The 16,049-nt window shown below is 44.1% G+C and overlaps 1 protein-coding gene across 2 annotated transcripts in view; it reads right to left on the bottom strand.

Moving 5' to 3' along the window:
- Window positions 1–16,049, bottom strand: part of nlrc5 (NLR family, CARD domain containing 5) — a 318,509-nt gene that overhangs the window by 66,807 nt on the left and 235,653 nt on the right. For both annotated transcript variants that reach the window (XM_072518410.1, XM_072518409.1), the window contains exons 43-47: window positions 14,696–14,779; window positions 11,906–11,989; window positions 8,958–9,041; window positions 5,863–5,946; window positions 3,096–3,179 (exon numbers count right to left, since the gene is read on the bottom strand). In XM_072518410.1, coding sequence (XP_072374511.1) covers window positions 3,096–3,179; window positions 5,863–5,946; window positions 8,958–9,041; window positions 11,906–11,989; window positions 14,696–14,779 — 420 coding nt within the window. The remainder of the gene's footprint in view (window positions 1–3,095; window positions 3,180–5,862; window positions 5,947–8,957; window positions 9,042–11,905; window positions 11,990–14,695; window positions 14,780–16,049) is intronic.

The raw sequence follows: 16,049 nt of genomic DNA on the forward strand, positions 1-16,049 counted from the left end.
GAGACGGATTTTGCTGGGATGGAGGGACTCGGAGCCCCCGAAGTCAGGAGTGTGGGTCAGTGATATGGCAGGGTTTCTCAGTCTGGAGAAAATGAAATTCGCTTTGAGAGGATCAATTCAAGAGATGGCAGCCGTTCATAGACTACTTCAAGGAAAATTGAACGTCAGCAGTAAAGGGGGGGGGGGGGGGAAGGAAAACAGGAGGCATGGCAATGTTACAAAGGGACAGTGAACTTAGTTTACGGGCAGCTAGGGGGAATAGAGAGGGGGGAGAAGGGGGTGTTGCTTTGTCGGTTGTTTTTTCTTTCTTTACGTGTGTCGGACTGCCCGGTTGTTTAAGAGATGTTAATGTGTTAAACTGTGAAAATTACAAATGCTTCAATAAAACACTTTCTAAAAAAAAAAATCAGAAATCACAATCTCGCCGTTTTCTGATTCCCTCCAGATTTTGTTTCCCCTTCAGCAATGCAGCACACATAAGAACTAGGAGCAGGAGTAGGCCATCTGGCACCTCGAGCCTGCTCCACCATTCAATGAGATCATGGCTGATCTTTTGTGGACTCAGCTCCACTTTCCGGCCCAAACACCATAACCCTTAATCCCTTTATTCTTCAAAAAACTATCTATCTTTATCTTAAAAACATGAAATGAAGGAGCCTCAACCTCTTCACTGGGCAGGAATTCCATAGATTCATAACCCTTTGGGAGAAGAAGTTCCTCCTAAACTCTGTCCTAAATCTACTTCCCCTTATTTTGAGGCTATGTCCCCTAGTTCTGCTTTTACCCGCCAGTGGAAACAACCTGCCTGCATCTATCCTATCTATTCCCTTCATAATTTTATATGTTTCTATAAGATCCCCCCTCATCCTTCTAAATTCCAACGAGTACAGTCCCAGTCTACTCAACCTCTCCTCGTAATCCAACCCCTTCAGCTCTGGGATTAACACAGTGAACCTCCTCTGCACACCCTTCAGCGCCAGTACGTCCTTTCTTAGGTAAGGAGACCAAAACTGAACATAATACTCCAGGTGTGGCCTCACTAACACTTTATACCTCCCTAGTCTTAAACTCCATCCCTCTAGCAATGAATGACAAAATTCCATTTGCCTTCTTAATCACCTGTTGCACCTGCAAACCAACTTTTTGCGACTCATGCACTAGCACATCCAGGTCTCTCTGCACAGCAGCATGTTTTAATATTTTATCATTTAAATAATAATCCCTTTTGCTGTTATTCCTCAAAACAAGGGGAAGTAGATTTAGGACAGAGTTTAGGAGGAACTTCTTCACCCAAAGGGTTGTGAATATATGGAATTCCTGCCCAGTGAAGCAGTTGAGGCTCCTTCATTTAATGTTTTTAAGATAAAGATAGATAGTTTTTTGAAGAATAAAGGGATTAAGGGCTATAGTGTTTGGGCCGGAAAGTGGAGCTTTCCAAAATGGATAACCTCACATTTGTCAACTTTGTATTCCATCTGCCAGACCCGAGCCCATTCACTTAACCTATCCAAATGCCTCTGCAGACTTCAAGTATCCTCTGCACTTTGTGCTTTACCACTCATCTTAGTGTCGTCTGCAAACTTGGACACATTGCCCTTGGTCCCCAACTCCAAATCATCTATGTAAATTGTGAACAATTGTGGGCCCAACTCTGATCCCTGAGGGACACCACTAGCTACTGATTGCCAACCAGAGAAACACACATTAATCCCCACTCTTTGCTTTCTATTAATTAACCAATCCTCTATGCATGCTACTACTTTCCCCTTAATGCCATGCATCTTTATCTTATGCAGCAACCTTTTGTGTGGCACCTTGTTAAAGGCTTTCTGGAAATCCAGATATACCACATCCATTGGCTCCCCGTTATCTAATGTCCTCAAAAAATTCCACTAAATTAGTTAGGCACGACCTGCCCTTTATGAACCCATGCTGCGTCTGCCCAATGGGACAATTTCCATCCAGATGCCTCGCTATTTCTTCCTTGATGATAGATTCCAGCATCTTCCCTACTACCGAAGTTAAGCTCACTGGCCTATAATTACCCTCTTTCCGCCTACCTCCTTTTTTAAATAGTGGTGTCACGTTTGCTAATTTCCAATCTGCCGGGACCACCCCAGAGTCTAGTGAATTTTGGTAAATTATCACTAGTGCATTTGCAATTTCCCTAGCCATCTCTTTTAGCACTCTGGGATGCATTCCATCAGGGCCAGGAAACCTGTGTACCTTTAGCCCCATTAACTTGCTCATCACTACCTCCTTAGTGATAACAATCATCTCAAGGTCCTCACCTGTCATAGCCTCATTTCTATCAGTCATTGGCATGTTATTTGTGTCTTCCACTGTGAAGACCGATCCAAAAAACCTGTTCAGTTCCTCAGCCATTTCCTCATCTCACATTATTAAATCTCCCTTCTCATCCTCTAAAGGACCACTATTTACCTTAGCCACATGGCTAACATGGGCTTAAAATCACCCCCCACACACACTACAAATCCCTACACACACACAACACATACACACTATACAGACCACAAATAGTACACACACATTACACACACCTCACACACACTACACAAGTTATGCAGACACATTACCATGCAAACAGACACACTACACATGCACACACACACTATACACACATGCACTACACAGACCATAGACAGTACACACACAGACAGACCATACAGAAAGTACACGCGCACAGACACACACTTGCACACAAAACACTCACTACACAGACCACACAGAAACAAGACACATTCAGAGACACACACTACAAATACACACACACAGTACACACACAGCAGACACAGTGACAAACACACACAACACAGACCACACAGACACAAGACACATTCATAGTGCAGACACTACAAATACACACACATAAAACACGCACACAACACAGACACAGTACACACACTACAAATACACACACATAAAACACGCAAACACAGTACACACACACAGTGCACACACTACAAATACACATAAAACACGCACACAACACAGACCACACAGACACAGTACACACACATGCACTACACTGACACACTACACACACACACGCACGAACAGCAGACAGCACTTACTTCAGAATCTTTAAGCAGGGCAGTTTTGACAGGGCTTCAGCCAACTTCCTCACAGTTTGATCACCGATCTTGTTCGTGGACAAACTACATGTTTACAATGGTTGGGCAGGTGAAAACAATTGACATTAGTATTCAATAATCCTCATGGGAACACAGTGTGCTGCTGCATCAACTCGAGGTGACAACACCAGGGTTAAAATAAAACGCTGGCAATATTTGGGCTGAAACTTATTCAGAATTGAGCCAGAGTGGGGATAGTAACTTCCATTTCGGATTTGATTTTAACAGGGGGAATGGACAGAGTTTTTTTTTTAAATCGCAAATCTGAAATTAGGAAAAGGTTGATTTGACGAGAGAAATTAAACAATGTTTTGGGGCTCGTTTTAATCCTGTATCAGGAGAAAGTGATAGCACGTAGGAACTGGCAGTGTTTGTGGGCTCACTTTGAGAAATGACTTCGCCAGCAAAGCTGGTGAGCAGAAATTAGAGGGTAGACTTTCCAGGAAATCACAGCTGCATTTCCCATTTGTACATGTAGTGGGTAAGAATACACAATAGGTGCCTGATTGGGAGTTAGAAATGGTTTGGGACTCTGGTTTCTATTGGTTTTGCTGCTGACTGAAAGGGCATGTGTTTTGAACACTGTTCAAAGTGGGACGATTTTAAAGATTGGCGCATTAGGCCATTCTCAGTTTTCTCACTGGTACTGTGTTACGCTTTCCTGAGCCTTTGTACCCATCATCAGTTATTGCTTTTGGTCTTGGTTCCCTTTACTGGTTCCACTTGGGAGCCTTGGTGTTTGTTTGGAGGAGGCAGCTCAGCCTGTTAGAGAGGTGCTTCATGCCCTCAATTTAGCACCGGTAACGTCTGCAGAGAGAGATGGATTTCACAGATTTCATTGAATTTACAGTGCAGAAGGAGGCCATTTGGCCCATAGAGTCTGCACCGGCCCTTGGAAAGAGCACCCTCCCCGTAACCCCACCCAACCGTTTTGAGCACTAAGGGCAATTTAGCATGGCCAATCCGCCTAACCTGCACGTCTTTGGACTACGGGAGGAAACCGGAGAACCCAGAGGAAACGTTTTGAGCACTAAGGGCAATTTAGCATGGCCAATCCGCCTAACCTGCACGTCTTTGGACTACGGGAGGAAACCGGAGAACCCAGAGGAAACCCACGCAGACACGGGGAGAATGTGCAGCCTCCGCACAGACAGTGACCCAAGCTGGGAATCGAACCTGGGACCCTGGAGCTGTGAAGCAACTGTGCCAAGCACTGTGCTACTGTACTGCCCATCACCCATCACACAAAGGGAAAGACGTCCCTTTTAACTGATTCCCTCCCCTCACCCCTCCACAACAGAGATGATGTGAATGTCTGATTCGTCTGGACAGGTCTGCAGAAGCCCTCTAGCCACAGAGTGAGGCATGCTTTAGGTGGGGTTTACAGTGAATGAAAGCACTCTCTGCTGGCCGAGAGCCCATTTTATCATGGCAGATGGTACCCACTAAGGTGGCACCAACTCATTCCAACAGGCCCTGGCACAACTACCTGCATTCTGAGGGTTTGCAAAGATGCAGACATTTGGGCACAATGGGAGGCACATCCACAGAATGGTTAAGTACAGAAGAAGGCCATTTGGCCAGTCGTATCTGGGCTAGCTCTCTGAAAGAACAATACACCTAGTGCCACTGCCCCAGAGACTGCTGGGACCTGAAATTCAGCTGCACCCTCATGTTCAACGGGATGAGGCATGGAATGGTACAGAGGACATCCTTCTTATGTAAGCATCACGCATCATCTCTTCAATGTTAGCAACCATCACGCAAGGAGATCAGTTCCTCGGCTGCTCTGTCCCTCCACAGGAATGTTCTTTTCTTTGAGTTTTTCAACCACTTCAATCCCCTGTCCCTTCAAATTTTGTAAAGGCTGCTTCATTGGTTTTTTGAAACTTGCCCCCCCCCGTCCTTTTTTAGATACCTCCTTCAAATACCTTTAAATTTCACATGCACACAATTTCTCTGTTTCATCACTAAGATCCTTCCTACTTCTAACTCAGCCTGCGCACATGGTACTGTGAAGATTTGAGCAAGTGAGGCTACATAGGAGAATTGAACGCTGTCTTAAGCTGGAACTGACTGCAATTCTGAACCATTTAGATGTTGATGGAAAACTACTTTCTTTTCAAACATAAACCTTGGGTGACTGTGTGGAGTTTGCATGTTCTCCCAGTGTCTGCGTGGGTTTCCTCCGGGTGCTCCGGTTTCCTCCCACAGTCCAAAGATGTGCAGGTTAGGAGGATTGGCCATGCTAATTTGCCCCTTAGTGTCCAAAGGTGTACAGTTTAGGTGGATTGGCCATGATCAATGTGTGGGGTTACGGGGATAGGGTGGGGGTGTGGGCCTAGGTACAGGGGGATCGGCAGGCTCGATGGGCTGAATGGTCTCATTCTGCACTGTAGGGATTTTATGGATTCACAAATAGTTTGCAGCATTTTGATGCACCCCAAAGTGAGCTGATATCAGCTCATGTGAATTGATATCTTAACTCAAGTGAACAGTATTATTTCAAACCGTAATCTGATCTGACCCCACAGCTAATATTTTAGGCTGATAAGTTCTGACGAAACGTCATTGAACTGAATCCTTAACTCTGTTTTTCTCTCTTTGCAGATGCTGCCTGGCGTACTGAGTACTCCCAGCATTTTCTGTCTTATTTCAGATTTCTCCTCCACAGTATTTTGTTTTTCTGACAATGCACTGTACTCACTGAATCTCTTCCACCAATGGACAGTGTGCGAGAGCTTGTGCCAGGCCCTCTCCACCAACTGCTGTGATGTTGTTCTGTGTCAAGCTAATGGTAAAAAAACAAAGGCGGCAAAACATTTTACAATGTACCAAACGTCACTCTTGTTTGAATGTATCACTTATCACCTCACAATAACCTGTATTTTCCAAAAGGGTTGTTTAAAACTATCTGTCATCAGATTAATATACATAGCACAAGCCCAACATTAGTTAGCAATACCAGAAACTCTATATAAGCTCAGGGGTGACTGCCCATTGCGACACATGTGAAAGTAGAAATTAAATCCATTGTTGTCATATTTTGTCAAATCCCACTCTCCATGGGGTTGTGTAATATTTGAGTCTTTAGTCACCTTATTTCAGATATTTTAGATGTCACTGTACTAATTAAGAAAGGTAACAGAGAGAATGCAGGGAATTCTAGTCTACTTAGCCTGACGTCTGCTGTCAGCAAATTACTAGGACAGAGTGACTGAACATCATGAATATTTTTACCTAATCAGGGAGATCCAGCATGGATTTGTAAAGTGTAGGTCATGCATGACATAACTGATTGAATTTTATGAAGAGGGGCTGAAGAGGTAGACAGGACCATATGTACGGTGATATTTATATGGACTTGCAGATGCAGTTTGATAAAACCACTCATACGTGACTGCTAGCTAAAGTTGATGCTCGTGGGAATTGATTGACCTGGTTAGGAAACTGGCTGAGCGACAGGAGGCTGAGAGTAGGGATAATGGGCAGGAACTGTAATTGGCAAGACATGACCCACAATATTCCACGGGGATCTGTGTCGGCGCCTGAACTATTTACTGTATTCATAAATAACGCAGATAGTGGAGATGTAGGGCCACAAATTTAAGTCTACTAATGATACAAAGATTGCCGGCATTGTAAGCAATGCGAAACGGGAGCATAAAATTATGCAGAGATATTAACAGATTAAGTGAGTGGGTCAAACTGTGGCAAATGGGTTTCAATATAGGCAAGCATGAAATCATCCATTTGGATTTAAAAAGGATAGAACAAGGTACTTTCCAAATGGGGAAAGGTTAGAAATAGTGGAAGTTCAAAAAGTGATTGAGGTATATAGATCATTAAAATGTCAGGAACAGGCACCGACAATAATTAAACAGCCTAATGAAATACTGGGGTTCATATCTAGAACACTACGATACAAGGGGACAGAAGTTCTGCTTCAGCTTTAAGAAGCCTTGTTTAGGCCTGCAGTTCTGTGTTCAGCTCCAGGTACTTGATGCGACCATCAATTCACACGAGACGATTAGTAGAAGTGAACAGTGGTTTTAATAAGCTAGATCTGTGCCTGCCTGCGACTGCTCTGTACTGAGTGCCACCTACAGGCTGCAGATCTATATATCACCCCGAGAGGGCGGAGCCCACAAGAGCATCAACATAATACAATACAATACATTGGTGAATTGTAGCAGCAATATGTTCACCACAGTACTCACGACTCTTTGGGAAGAATATATAGGCCTTAGGGAGCTTGCAACATAGAATTACCACAGCGATATTGGGATTTCAAGGATTAAATTATGAGGACAGATTACACAAACCAAGGTTGTGGTGTGATTTGATCCATGTTTTCGAGATGTTAAAAGGAAACTGATAGGGTCAAAAGAGAGGAACTTTCTCAGTTTGTTTAGGAGTCCAGGACTATGGTACATAGCCTAAACCTTTCTCAAGTGAAATGAGGAAAGATTTCAACATGCAAAGGGTGGGTAAAGTTTGGAATTCACTTCTGCAGGCAGCAGTTGCTAGATCAATTTTTAATATTAAATCTGAGATTGATAGACTTTTGTTAATCAAAGGGATTCCTTTGCAAAGCTGGACATACGGAGTTAGATCGGGATTAGCAACTACTCAATGAATGCCAGTACAGGATTGAGGGATTACAATACCTACATTTACGCCTATACAACCCATGAATACAAAGCTTAAACAACTTTGCCCAAATGAATGGAAACTGCCCTGTATCTTTCTTCTGAAAGTGTTGACTTATGTTGTTGGCCAAAGGTTACAGAGGTCAGTAGGTCTCTGGCATCTCGTTGACATGGACATTTTAAATCTGGGGCCAAGGACAGTGCGTGTGGTCACACCCAAACATTTCCCTGTGGGAACAGGGAATTGATTGTGGAGACAAGGATGCAGGTTGATATTTCCCTCCAAGGGGAAGGACGTGGAGAATAATTATACAGTTCTAAGTCATCCAAAACTGGACTGCCTGAGCTTTAATTTACACCAAATCCCATTCACCTATCACCCATGTGCTTGCTGACTTATACTGGGTTCCCAGTCGAACAACATTTGGTTTTAAAATTCAATCCTTGCTTTCAAATCACTCTAAGGCTTCATCCCTCCATATCTCTGCAACCCCTTCCAGCTCCATGACACTTTGAGACATCAACGCTGTCGAATTCCAGCCTCTTGAGCACTCTGTTTTTAATTGCTCCAACACTGGTGGCCGTGCCGTCAGTTGCCTAAATCCCAAGCTCTGCGATTGCCTCCCTGCACCTCTCCGCCTCCCTACCTCACCTACTGCATCTAAGACATTCCTGAAAACCTACCTCTCTGACTGAGCTTTTAGTCATCTGACTTAATATTTCCCTATGTGCCTTGATGTCTGTAGACCGGATGGTCACGCGGTTATTTAAGAGGTCACGTGTCGGAAGCATGGGAATTTTTCCTGGAGCGTGGGCAGAGTACAGCATGTGAGAGCTGCTCAGACAAGCTATAAACTATTGTTTGTTATAAGTCCTTGGTCGCCAGTCTTTGGAAACCCAGCACATCTACAGTGTAATATTTTGCTTTATGATGCTCCTGTGAAGCACCCTGGGACATTCTATGATGTTAAGGGTGTTACGTAAATATAAATTATTGTTGTTAAGTGAAATCAGCACAGACTGAAGAATGAACTCAGGGCCATGCTGGTTTCAATGGTCTGTTACCGCACATTGTGGAGCGTGTACCAACTGTCCCTCTGGACAAGCCCATGGGGAAATGTGCATTTCCAATCAAAATGCAACCACTTACTTCAGTATCTTCAAACTTTTCATATTGGGCAGTACATCTGCAAGTTTCAATGCTCCCACATCCTCGATACAGTTTCCATATAAGCTGAACAGGAACATATAGTATATTTAATTAGGACTTTACGGGCAATTAGTTTCTCTCATTCAACAAGTCTCGTCACAGCAGAACAGCAAAATTATCAAATAATATGCCTCACATTTCCATTATGACTTGACCTATTTTGATTAGGTTATACATTTGACACCAGTGATGGTCCATTCACACTAGGTAAAATTCATTGACTCCATGCCACAGGGTGACAGTGAGTTTGAGGTATTAGTAACAAACCTCTCAATAGAGTTACGTGAAATTTCTTTTTCTGGATTTTGATCTAAAGCATTAGCCTGGGTGACCAACCTTCTGCAGAGAGCACCTATCTGAATTATATACAAATGTGTGAATGGGTCCATTGCTGAGATCAGGCAGCAAGATTTCAATCTGTTTTTGTGAAAGACCAGAGATTACAATCAAATCTGATATCGAAAACTAACCTTTTCACAATTTATACCCAAATGGATGTGAGTTCACCTTAAAGCTGGAAATGCTCGGAAAGAAATGAGCAGTTCCAAGCAGTCGGTTAAGAAAGTGTTGTGCTTCAATTTATCAATCAGACCATCTCCAAGAAGCAGTTTTGGACCATGTCCATTTGGCACACCTTTTCATTTATTTTTCTTTTATATATTTTAACAACCATTCACTCTTCCAACATTCGGAGGTGCTAATTCTTTTCAATCAACAGCAGTACACTGATCGATAAGTGGTATGCAATGCTCACTTCTCACATAGAAGTAAAGATTGCCTGGTGTCTTCTTTCTAGTTAGAGGTTCTGAATGATTTCTCAAACAGCTTCATTGTAAAAATGAAGGTTCGATTCCGGCTTGGGTCACTGTCTGTGCGGAGTCTGCACATCCTCCCCGTGTGTGCGTGGGTTTCCTCCGGGTGCTCCGGTTTCCTCCCACAGTCCAAAGATGTGCAGGTTAGGTGGATTGGCCATGATAAATTGCCCATAGTGTCCAAATTGCCCTTAGTGTTGAGTGGGGTTACTGGGTTATGGGGATAAGGTGGAGGTGTTGACCTTGGGTAGGGTGCTCTTTCCAAGAGCCGGTGCAGACTCGATGGGCCGAATGGCCTCCTTCTGCACTGTAAATTCTATGAAAAACAAGACCAGGCTCATCACTTACTAAGTTCCAATTAGGAGATGCTTTTTCTTAATGCAGGGTGACAAGGCCAGCATTTATTGCCCTTAAACTGAGTGGCTCACTCAGTCATTCCAGAGTGCATTTAAGAGTCAACCACATCTCTGTGGATCTGCAATCACATGTAGGCCAGACAAGGATGGGTCTTGACAACAATGATCATTATTAAACTTTTAATTCCTGATTTTTTAAAAATTGAATTCAAATTTCACCATCTGCCATGGTGGGATTCGAATCCAGGACTCCAGAGCATTACCATGGGTGCCTGGATTACTAGTCCGGTGACAATACCACAACGCCACCGCCTCCCCGTCTGAGGCAATAATAGTTTTAAGTTGCTGGGGCTCACTAGCTTCCTTCATTAATTATGCCTTAACTGGAAAAAAATGTGGAAACAGTGTTTATCGTTCTTTAACCTCAATCCAAAAACATTCACGCTCTCACACACACCGTAGCAGGCATGATCTAACATGGTTGGACTGCTTACTAAAAACATAACTAGGGAGTTAACATAGGGTGGTAACATTTTTTACTTTATGGGAATAGGCGGGTGGTTTAATTCTTTTTATTAAATTGACTTCATCTTTCACACGGTAGCACAGTGGTTAGCACTGTTGTTTCACAGCTCCAGGGTTCTGGGTTTGATTCCTGGCTTGGGTCACTGTCTATGTGGAGTCTGCATGTTCTGCCAGTGTCTGCGTGGGTTTCCTCCGGGTGCTCCGATCTCCTCCCACAAGTCCTGAAAGACGTGCTGTTAGGTAATTTGGACATTCTGAATTCTCTTCTGTGTACCTGAACAGGCGCCGGAATGTGGCAACTAGGGGCTTTTCGCAGTAACTTAATTGCAGTGTTAATGTAAGCCTACTTGTGACAATGAAGATTATTATTATTATAACTGCGTGTCACCAAGCGAGAAGATTACAAGCCTGCCTGCAGGCCCCTCACCTTGTTCCCTGTAAATAGTCAGAGGTGGCACCAGGGAGCAACCAGGGAAGGACTCTCCACCAATGAAACACTCCGGATTTTCTTCCACTAATTTAAACTATTGACAAATCAGTCAGGTCCCCGTTCGGGTAGATGCCAACCCCCATTTTTGCCTTGGGTGCAGGAACAGGAAAATTTGCCCCTTTATTTACTTCACCATAACACAGCAACAGATTGTTCAGAGGATTTGTACCTGTGAAAGAACTACTTTCATTGGCTACTGAACAGTCTCTGGGCTTCAAATTTTTGAAAAACTATATAAAACATTAATATAGAGCCACCTTTCACAGATGACCGTCACTGCTTTAATGTAGAAAATGTGACAACTAATTTGCGTACAGCAGGATTCAGCAGACAGCAATCTGATAACAACCAGACAGTCAGTTTTTTGTGATGCCGGGTGAGGGAGGGGTTGGGTCAGGATGCCGAGGAGAATGGCCCTGCTCTTCTATGGAATATTGCCGTGAAATCGTTTACATTCACCGTGTGACGGCAGATGGGGCCTCATCCAAAAGATGATTCATTCAACAGTGCAACTCTCCCTCAGACTGAACCGGAACGTCAGCCCAGATTCCGAGGCCAGGTCGCTGGAGCAGGATTCGTTCAAAGTAATTAGCTGCAGGCAAAGTGTTTCTGGAGGTGCTACATAAGTGCAAACCTTTAAAAATTAAACACACCAGCAGACACTCTGAGTTCCGCACAAGGTGGAAATAGACACAACATACTTACTCTATTTCCACAATCGCAGTGCTGCATTTCAGTCCGTTTGCAAGATGTGCTGCCCCTTTGCAACCAATGGAATTGCACCTCAAACTAAGAGAACAAGAAGAGGAGAGCTTTCAATCACTGCCAGTGTCACTCTCACCAATGCCAAAATTAATTTAGACATGCCGAGAAGACACTGGAGAAAAATATTTGAGCTTCAGAGTAAGCTTCCTTTAGATTTTCTTGGTAACCTCAATTCAATACCACATACATTCCATCACCAGTTGACAGACATTGTTTAACTGTACATTGCTAAACACACAATGGGGGGGGGGTAAATAATTGTGTGTTTCTTTTTACATTATGTTTAGGCAGATCTTTATGTTGACTACTCCTTTTTTCTTTTTACTACCCTTCTTCCCTTTCTTCATCCTTTTATCCAAGTAGCTCAAGTTGGGAATGTTGATGTGCAGCCTGCTTCTTGGTTTCTGGCAAGGATTCCTATTGCTGGCCACTGGGAGGCACCAGAGACCACAAGCAACATCGAAATTGAGGCAAACGAAACAATCACTCATGCTGTTGCTTGAACTCATTAGCTCTTATTCAAATAGTGACATGGGACCTTTTACAGGAAAAAGAGAGGGCAGACAAAGCCTCAGCATCCATGACAATATAATCCTCTCACAGAGCTACACTGAAAAGCCTGTTAGATTATACCTTCAAGAGTCTGGAGTGGGACTTGAACCCATGACCTATCACTGAGTCCCCATGCCGGCGGGAAAACCGGCGGCAACAACTCCGGCACCAACAGGCCCCCAAGGTGAGGAATTCTCACCTGTCTCGGGGCTAGGTGGTCGCGGAGGGGATGGCGCCGCTCCAGCCGGTGCCGAAGGGAAGGCGCGAGTTTGCGCATGTGCCAAAGAGCCGGCGTGATCTCGCGCATGCGCGGAACCACCAGCGTGTTTAGCCGCATGCGCGGGGGGGAGTTCTTGGCGCCGGCCATGGCGGAGCCCTACAGGGGCCGGCACACAAGGAAGAAGTGCCCCCACGGCATACGCCCGCCCGCAGATCGGTGGTCCCCAATCGCAGGCCAGGCCATTGTGCACCCCCCCCCCCCCCAAGGACCACCCCAGTCGACTTTCCCGGCAGGTCACGCCATGTGGGACCATACGTAACCCACGCTGGCGGGACTGGCCAAAAGCGGATGGCTGCTCGGCCCATCGGGGCCCGGAGAATTGCCCGGGAGGCCGCTGCCAACGGCTCCCGACCGGCGTGGCATGAACCACGCCCCCACTCAAAAAACGGCGCCGGAGAATATGGCAGCCGGCGTCGTGGAGGTGCGGCGGGAGTCGCACCGTCCCACGGGGATTCTCCGACCTGGCGGGGGGGTTGGAGAATTCCGCCCCATATATTTATATGTATATAATATAAATTTATATTATATTATGGGCAACAGAAAGAAGAAATGGGTGATAAAATAATCTATTTCCACTGGTTGGGGGTGAGTTGGTATCTATCATCATAGACCTAAGAACATCAGTAGAAACTTGCTTTTGTGCAGAATTCCAACCAAAACAGAATCAGAAGTAGAGTCCAATACAACTTCTAGAAGTGAAGTGGGTAAATAGTTTCAACATAACATTTTCAAAGGGCTTAGGGGAATGGCAGAGCCAGTATCCATGTGATCAGCCAAACACTCATCTTCTGTGAAATTCTTTGGTGTTATGGGGTAGATTTTCCACTTGCTCCCCAGCGTGACACGGACTGTTTGCCTGTCACTGAAATCGTGTAACTTCCAATGCAGGTGGTTTCAGTAATGGGCATTCAATTGGCAATGCCAGTTCAGGCGATGGTTTCAGTAATGGGCATTCAATTGGTAACACCAGTTCAGGCAGTGGCTTCTGTAATGGGCATTCAATTGGCAAAGCCAGATCAGGCGATGGTTTTTGTAATGGACATTCAATTGGCAATGCCAGTTCAGGCGATGGTTTCAGTAATGGGCATTCAATTGGCAATGCCAGTTCAGGCGATGGTTTCAGTAATGGGCATTCAATTGGTAACACCAGTTCAGGCAGTGGCTTCTGTAATGGGCATTCAATTGGCAATGCCAGTTCAGACGATGGTTTCTGTAATGGGCATTCAATTGGCAAAGCCAGTTCAGGCGATGGTTTTTGTAATGGACATTCAATTGGTAACACCATTTCTGATGGTGATTTCTGTAATGGGCATTGAATTGGTAACACCAATTCAGGCCGATGTTTCTGTAATGGGCATTCAGTTAGCAATGCCAGTTCAGACGATGGTTTCTGCAATGGGCATTCAATTGGTAACACCATTTCTGATGGTGATTTCTGTAATGGGCATTCAATTAGCAATGCCAGTTCAGTCGATGGTTTCTGCAATGGACATTCAATTGGGAACACCAGTTCAGGCGATGGTTTCTGTAATGGGCATTCAATTAGCAATGCCAGTTCAGTCGATGGTTTCTGCAATGGGCATTCAATTGGGAACACCAGTTCAGGCGATGGTTTCTGTAATGGGAATTCAATTGGCAATGCAGGTTCAGACCGTGGTTTCTGTAATGGGTATTCAATTGGTAACACCAGTTCAGATGGTTGTTTCAATAATGCAATGTTTCAATTGGCAATGCCAGTTCACATCCAGGGTATAAAGTAAATGATTAATATGTCAGAAGTCACCACAGCCAAGGAAATTTCCCAATGATGTTATTTGCATCTCAGATTTCTCCATCCTCTTTCCAACTAACTTCACCTTGATATTTGTTCAAATCTGAAAACAATACTGAGAACTCACTTTAATTTCTTCAGGCACGTCATTCGTAGTATTCCTTCAGCTAACAGCTGGGCACCACCATCCTTCAACATCAAGGAATCCAAGCTGCACAAGAAGGAAGAGAACAGGCAGGCATTAATCTTTCTCGTGCCTCTCCTTCACGTATCACGCATTCCAATTGCTTTGGTACATATTCATGAAAGATCCGAGTGTGGCACTGTCGGACTGTCTTTTGGATGAAACAGTAAACTGACTGCCTGCTCAGGTAGATGTGAAAGATCCCATGGCACTCTTTAAAGAAGGGGAGTTAACCCCAGTGTCCTGGACAATATTTACCTCTCAATCAACATCACATAAACAGATTATCCAGTCATTAACTGCTTGCTGTTTGTGGCAATTTGCTGTGCACATCCTGTCTGGCGCGGTTCCTACACCACAACAGTCACTACACTTTAAAAGTACCTAATTGGTTACGAAATGCGCTTGAGGCGTTCACTATACGTGAAAAACGCTATATAATCGCAAGTCTTTTCTTTGGCTATGCCCATTCATCAACGGGTCAAAGTACTTTGCTTCATTGATTAATTGATTGACTGTAACTCCATTGGCTTTGACTGGATTAAGTGAGCACATTCTAATTCCATACTTTCATTGTGTACTTTTTTAATAATGGTGTCAAATGAAGAATGAATGTCATACTTATTGGCTGAAAGTCTCTATTTAATTTTTTTTTTTTTTAAACACAGGCAGTCTAAAGTTAACATTTCAAACAGTTCACCCTAGCTCTGGTCAGATATAACCCTTCATTTTGTACCTTGAGCCTGGGTTCCAGTGTAATATAGTAAAAAGAAAAATGATACAACAGAATTTAAACTTCCACACAAAGCAAAAGCAAGAGGAATTTGCCACTTACAGACCGAAGAGCTTGGTGATTTTCATTTCCTGTTGGAATCTATACTTACTAACTTTCTTGCATGACCATTTAGATTGTATTTTTTGTATTTGTACTGCTTTTTAAGTGTAAATAAATCAATGTATTTCTTGTAGTCATTCTGAATTGAGTTGATTGTGTAGCCCATGACGACATTAAACAGAGTAATCAGAGTCTTGCATACAGCCAATCCTGAGAGTAAAGGGCTTTGCAAGGGTCAGTCACAGGCAAATTTACAGCTTCTGAACAATTTGGGACAAGGCCTATTTACAGTAACCTTTACGAGACAGTGCGCACTTAACTGAGGCCCAAACCGATAATGGGTTGGGGTTCCTGTCCCTGGTTTAGGGAGGGCAATGCAGACACTCTGCCAACTTCAAGACTGTTTTGGTGCAGTGGTTAGCATTCCCAGGTTCGATCCCGTCTCTGGGTCACTGTCTGTGT

The sequence above is a fragment of the Scyliorhinus torazame genome, chromosome 10 (genome assembly GCF_047496885.1).
Source record: "Scyliorhinus torazame isolate Kashiwa2021f chromosome 10, sScyTor2.1, whole genome shotgun sequence".
Lineage (NCBI taxonomy): Eukaryota > Metazoa > Chordata > Chondrichthyes > Carcharhiniformes > Scyliorhinidae > Scyliorhinus > Scyliorhinus torazame.